This window comes from Bison bison, unplaced genomic scaffold (genome assembly GCF_000754665.1).
Source record: "Bison bison bison isolate TAMUID 2011002044 unplaced genomic scaffold, Bison_UMD1.0 scf7180017864492, whole genome shotgun sequence".
Lineage (NCBI taxonomy): Eukaryota > Metazoa > Chordata > Mammalia > Artiodactyla > Bovidae > Bison > Bison bison.
In genome coordinates, this window is record NW_011495051.1 from 337,986 (window position 1) to 344,520 (window position 6,535).

The following is a 6,535-nucleotide window of genomic DNA, read 5'->3' on the forward strand; positions in this document are numbered from 1 at the left end:
ATGGCTGGATGGCATCCCTGACTCGATGGACGTGAGTCTAAGTGAACTCTGGGAGTTGGTGATGGACAGGGAGGCCTGGCGTGCTGCGATTCATGGGGTCGCAGAGAGTCAGACACAATTGAGCGACTGAACTGAACTGAACTGACAGTGGATATATTCCTCAGAATAGAAACTCTGGGTCTCTAGGGCCCAGAGAAATGGAATTTCTGGGTTTCTTTCCATTTCAGTGAAACTTCTAGGGGTCCAGTGGTATGAGACATCTGCCTTACAAGCTAAAGGATAAATTGTTGCATCTGGACCCTCCAACAACCAAAAACCAGACACAATACGTAGAGGGCCATTTTAGATTTTGGAGTCAACATATCCCTCATTTGTGTGTACAACTCCAGCCCACTTACTGAGTGACCTAAAAAGTTGCTGGTTTTGAGGGGGTCTCAGAACAAAGAGAAGAGTCTGCAAAAGGTCCAGGCTACTGTACTGCTTGTGCCATAATGGTCCAGCAGATCAAATGGTGCTTGAAGTGGCAGTGGCGAAAAGAGAAGCTGTTTGGGGCTTGCAGATGAATAATCACAGTACAGGCCCTAAGGATTTTTCAACAGAGTGCTGCCATCCTCCATGGGTAATCACTCTCTTTTTGAGAAATAGCTTATGCTCTGCTACTGAGTCTTAGTAGAAATCAAACCCTTAACCATGGACCACCAAGTTACAATGAGAGCTGAGCTGCCCACCATGAATTGTGTGTTGTCTGATGCACCAAGCCATAAGGTTGGCTGTGAAGAGCAGCACACTGTTAGCAAATAGAAACAGGTTTATGAGACTGGGCTCAAGCAGGCCTTGAAGGCAAAAGTAAGTTATATGAGAAAGTGAGCCACACGCCATGTCCACTATTCCTGATACTTTATCTTCTCTTTCCCTGCTTGCTTTAATGGTATCACGGAGAGTTCTGGACAGGTAACTGAGGAAAAGAAAGCTCAGGCTTCATCTACAGATGGTTCTCCATGATATGCAGACACCACCTGAAAGTGAACAGCCTTAGCACCTATAGCTTCTTTCTGGGACATCCCTGAAGGAAACTGGTAAAGGAATATCCTGCAAGTGGGCAGAACTTCAAGGACTGAATCCAGTTGTTCACTTTATTGGAAGAAATGGCCAAATGTGTGATTATATATGAGGTGGCTCAGATGGTAAAGAAGCTGCCTGCAATGCAGGAGACCTGGGTTTTATCCCTAGGTCGGGAAGATGCCCTGGAGAAGGTAATGGCTACCCATTCCAGTATTCTTGCCTGGAGAACCCCATGAACAGAGGAGCCTGGTGGGGCTACACTCCATGGGGTCACAAAGAATTGGACATGACTGAGTGACCAACACTTTTACTTTCATTGGCTGTGACCAATAATTTGGCTAAGTAGTCAGGTACTTGGAAGATACATGATTTGAAAATGATGACAAGAAAATATGAGAAGAGGTATGAAACTAGAAGTCTCTGAATGGGCAAAAAAACATGATGATATCAGTATCCCACATGAACACTCACCAAATGTTACCTAAACAGAGGACAATTTTCATAATCAAGTGGAAAAGATTACCTGTTATGTGGATACCAGTTAGCTTCTTTCCCCAGCCACCCCTGTCATCACCCAGTAAGCCAATGAACAAAGTGGCCATGGTGACAGGGATAGAGATTGTGCATGGTCTCAGCAAAACAGATTTCCACTCACCAATGTCGGCCTGGCTACAGCCACTGCTGAGTACCCAATCTGTCAGCAGCAAAAACCAACACCTAGTGAAGATCCCCTAGAGAAAGGCTACCCACTCCAGTATTCTGGCCTGGAGAATTCCATGGACTGTATAGTCCATGGGGTCACAAAGAGCAGACACAACTGAGCGACTTTTACTTTCCCTGGAGTGGTCAGCGAGCTACCTGGTGGGTTGAGTACATTGGTCCACTTCATCATGAATGGGGAAACATTTTATTCTTACTGGAATAGACAGTTATTCTGGATATGGATTTGCCTTCCCTGTACATGATGCTTCTGCCAAAACTCACCAACCAAGGATTTACAGAAGGCCTTATAAACCATCATGTTATCCCAAAACATTGTTTCTGATCACACTACTCACTTAACAGAAAAAATAGTTTGGCAATAGGCCCAAACTCTTGGAATTTACTGGTCTTATCATGTTCCCCACCACTCTGAAGCAGCTGGCTTGACAAAATGGTGGAAAGGCCTTTAGAAGATTCATTATAGCATCAACCTGCAGAACTGGGGCAAGGTTCTGCCTAAGGTTCTGTATGTTCTGACTCAGCATCCAATATATGGTGGTACTGTTTCTCCATAACCATGATTCACAGGCCCAGGAATCAAGTGGTAGAAATAGAAGTGAGACCATTCAATATTACCCCTTGTGACCCACTAGGAGAATTTTTGCCTCCTGTGGCCATGACTTTATGCTCTACAGGTCTAGATACCTTAGTTCAAAAGGAAGAAATGCTGTTACCAGGAGTCACAACAATGATTCTATTGAACTGGAAATTAAGATAGCCACCTAGCCACTTAGGGCTTCTCACACCTCTGAGTCAACAGGCAAAGAAGAAACTTCTTTGTGCTGGCTGGGGTGATTGATCCTGACTGCCAAGGGGAAATCAGACTACTGTGCCATGATGGAGGTAAGGAAGAGGATATCTGGAATACAGGATAAAGCATCTGCCTGCAATGTGGGAGAGACCTGGGTTCAATTCCTGGGTTGGGAAGTTCCCCTGGAAAAGGAAATGGCAACCCACTCCAGTATTCTTGCCTGGAGAATCCCATAGACAGAGGAGCCTGGCAGTACTAAGAGCATCTCTTAGTACTACCATGCCCCACCATTAAGGTCAATGGAAAACTATAATAACCCAATCTAAGTGGGACTACTGATGGCACAGGCCCTTCAGAAATGAGGGTTGTGTCACCTGACCAGTAAAAGAACCACAACCAGTTGAGGTGGTTGCTGATGGTAGAGGTAGTATGAAATAAGTAGTGGAGGAAAGTAGTTATAAGTACCTGAGAGATCAGCCCTGGGATTTCTTTGGAAGGAACGATGCTGAAGCTGAAACTCCGGTACTTTGGCCACCTCATGCGAAGAGTTGACTCATTGGAAAAGACTCTGATGCTGGGAGGGATTCGGGGCAGGAGGAGAAGGGGACGACAGAGGATGAGATGGCTGGATGGCATCACTGACTCGATGGACGTGAGTCTGAGTGAACTCCGGGGGTTGGTGAGGGACAGGGGGGCCTGGCGTGCTGCGATTCATGGGGTCGCAAAGAGTCGGACATGACTGAGCGACTGATCTGATCTGATCTGATAACCACGTGACTAGTTAAGCAAATATTTTTATTTTCTTCCCTCTTTCATGCCTATATCATGTAACATAAGTTTTATTAATAACACTTAACTTTGTATCATAGTATCTAAGCTACAGGATATCAAGAAGAAAAACAAATATCACCGAAGGACTTTATCCTCTTCTGGGGAAGGAGTGATCACATTTTCAGTTTTATGTAGAGTAGCTGTAGTATGTTAGGCAGAAGTATTACTTTGTTATTGTCTTTATTTAGACATTAAATATGGTTTAAGGAGATGTGTATGAATGCATAGTTGACATGGAGTGGACTGTGATGGTAAGTTGTATGCATCAACTTGGCTAGGTAACATTACCTAATTAAATTAAATACTAATCTTGGTGCTTCTATGAACGTATTATGGTTAACATATGTAATAAATAACTTTAAGTAAAGGAGATTATCCTTGATAATGTGGGTAGGCCTCATACAATCAACTGAAAGACCTTAAGAAAAAAACTGAAGTTTCTCTGAAGAAAAATTCCTCCTGAGGATTTACTGTATCATTGGCTCCTGCCCAAGAGTTTTTAGCCTGCCCTACAGGTTGCAATCAGACCTTCCAATTGCATAAGTCAATTCTCTAAAATAAATCTCTTTATATACCTATACATATATGTGTCTCTCTACATATACCATTTATTCTGTTTCTTTGGTAGAACCCTGATTGATACAGCATCTACTATTCCCTACCACTATGCTAAAGTTATCAGAGACTGAGATAGAAAGAGGTCTATTACGTGATTTCTGTCATTTAAAACTTCATAACCCAAAGAATATAAAAAGTTAGCATTATGAATTATGTCAGGTAGACTGCCAGGCTCCTCAGTCTATGGAATTCTCCAGGGAAGAATACTGGAATGGGTAGCCATTCCCTTCACTGGGGGATCTTCCCAACCCAGGAATTGAACCTAGGTCTCCTGCATTGCAGGCAGATTCTTCACCATCTGAGTTGCCAGGGAAGCCCAGTAGTATATTATTAAGTGTCAAATGAACATCACTAAATTAAGTAGTCAAGGAACTTAATGAAAAAGATCTCTGTGGACTTCAGGAGTGCTCTGGGCATGTTCTGTGGAGGAAACGGGGGCAAGGATCACGTTATACATAACCTATTAAGTTTCAGTTTCTTTACTGCTTGCTTACCTTTCAAAGGTTCCCAGCTTCATTGAGTAATTAGACATTCTGTCTGATATGCAGTGAGGGAAGTACAGAAAAATCTAAATTTGGAGCATAGAAGCCTTGAAAGATTGAATTCCTCTCCATTACTTGGTAGCAGTGTGATCTTGGACAAATTTCATACTACTTTAAGCCTCAGATTCTTAATATTTTTTTAAAAAGTATACATCCTGTTATCATAAAGTAATAGTGAGAAATAAAGAAGATATAATGAGGTGCCTTTCCCAGAGCAAGTGCTCAACTAATGCTAAGTGAATGCAAAAATATCTCCATATATTTAAAAATGAAATATCTATCTATGAAACCCAAAATCACTAATTTTAGATAATTATAAAAGGAAGGATACTAGATAAATACACTTTAAATTAATGGCATAACATAATTTTTTAAGAGATGACAGTAATAGACTTTCAAAAAACCCATTTTACTCAGGTTCTGAAAACTGACCAAGCTTTTTTATAATTTTACCGTTTCCACTTCATGGAAGAACTCTCAGAATACAATTTATAACTAATTCCTGGGTACATAAGGAATTTACAATGAAAAAATCTTTTGTATCTTTCAAAGAGTAGGTTGTACATTCATACTATAGTACCTTGAGGTATATCTTTAGGAAGAGAATATTTCTTCTTTACAATAATTCCTTTACTTTCCACTTGTCTAGTTCCTGGTGATGCTTTAATAATATAACACATTTCTGATGCATTTGAAGGTACCTGAAAAAAATTACATAATTTTTCAGGTAATAAACCTATAGATTGTTTTATTTCAAAGGCAAATAGTCTCAATATTGATATATTTCATAGACATTCGCAATATAAAGCATTTAGGAAGTGCTCACTTCACTCCAGACACTATATAATTGGTTTTTAAAACATTTGCTTATTTAATATTCACAAGAACCAGCAAAACAGATTATATTATTCCCATTTATAAAACAAGGAAACTTAAGTTCAGAGAGGCTGGATTAACTTATTTAAAAAACATAGAGAAAAGTAATGGTAGAGTTGAGATTCAAGCACTCCAAAGTTGAAGAGAAAGTTTATAGGATTTACTGAATTAAAACATGACCCAGAGGGATGGTATGGGGAGGGAGGAGGGAGGAGGGTTCAGGATGGGGAACACATGTATACCTGTGGCGGATTCATTTTTATATATGGCAAAACCAATACAATACTGTAAAGTTAAAAAATAAAATAAAATAAATTTAAGTCTGATTCAAACAATAGATTCCTTGATTTCCTAACTCAGTTAATTTTTCAGAAATTTTATGAAGATATTTATTTATTCTATAATTGATGGATTAAATTAAATAAGCCTTATATACCACTTTACATCTCTCCCCCCACAGCAATAATGTTTAGTCTTTCTAGTGGTTACTTTTATAACTTTTTAAAAGTTGAAGTATAGTTATTTACAATAACATGTTAGTTTTAGGTATACAGTACAGTGATTCAGCACAGAAAAGTACACAGTACAGAAAAGAATCTGAAAAGAAATATATATATATATAGATAGATAGTATAGAATCCTTTTCAATTCTTTTCCCTTATAGGTTACTACAAAATATTGAATATACTTCTCTGTGCTCTACAGTGGGTCCTTATTAGTTGTCTATTTTATATATGTAGATCAAATTGCCAACATCCGCTGGATCATGGAAAAAGCAAGAGAGTTCCAGAAAAACATCTATTTCTGCTTTACTGACTATGCCAAAGCCTTTGACCATGTGGATCACAATAAACTGTGGAAAATTCTGAAAGAGATGGGAATACCAGACCACCTGATCTGCCTCTTGAGAAACCTGTATGCAGGCCAGGAAGCAACAGTTAGAACTGGACATGGAACAACAGACTGGTTCCAAATAGGAAAAGGAGTTCATCAAGGCTGTATATTGTCACCCTGTTTATTTAACTTATATGCAGAGTACATCATGAGAAATGCTGGACTGGAAGAAACACAAGCTGGAATCAAGATTGCCGGG

At 39.8% G+C, this 6,535-nt stretch overlaps 1 protein-coding gene across 1 annotated transcript in view; it reads right to left on the reverse strand.

The window, feature by feature from the left end:
* Positions 1–4,397: 4,397 nt before the first annotated feature.
* Positions 4,398–6,535, reverse strand: part of LOC104979868 — a 125,704-nt gene continuing 123,566 nt past the window's right edge. Inside the window, exons 11-12 of the mRNA XM_010828420.1 lie at positions 5,147–5,267; positions 4,398–4,444 (exon numbers count right to left, since the gene is read on the reverse strand). Of these exons, the coding sequence (XP_010826722.1) occupies positions 4,398–4,444; positions 5,147–5,267 (168 nt within the window). The remainder of the gene's footprint in view (positions 4,445–5,146; positions 5,268–6,535) is intronic.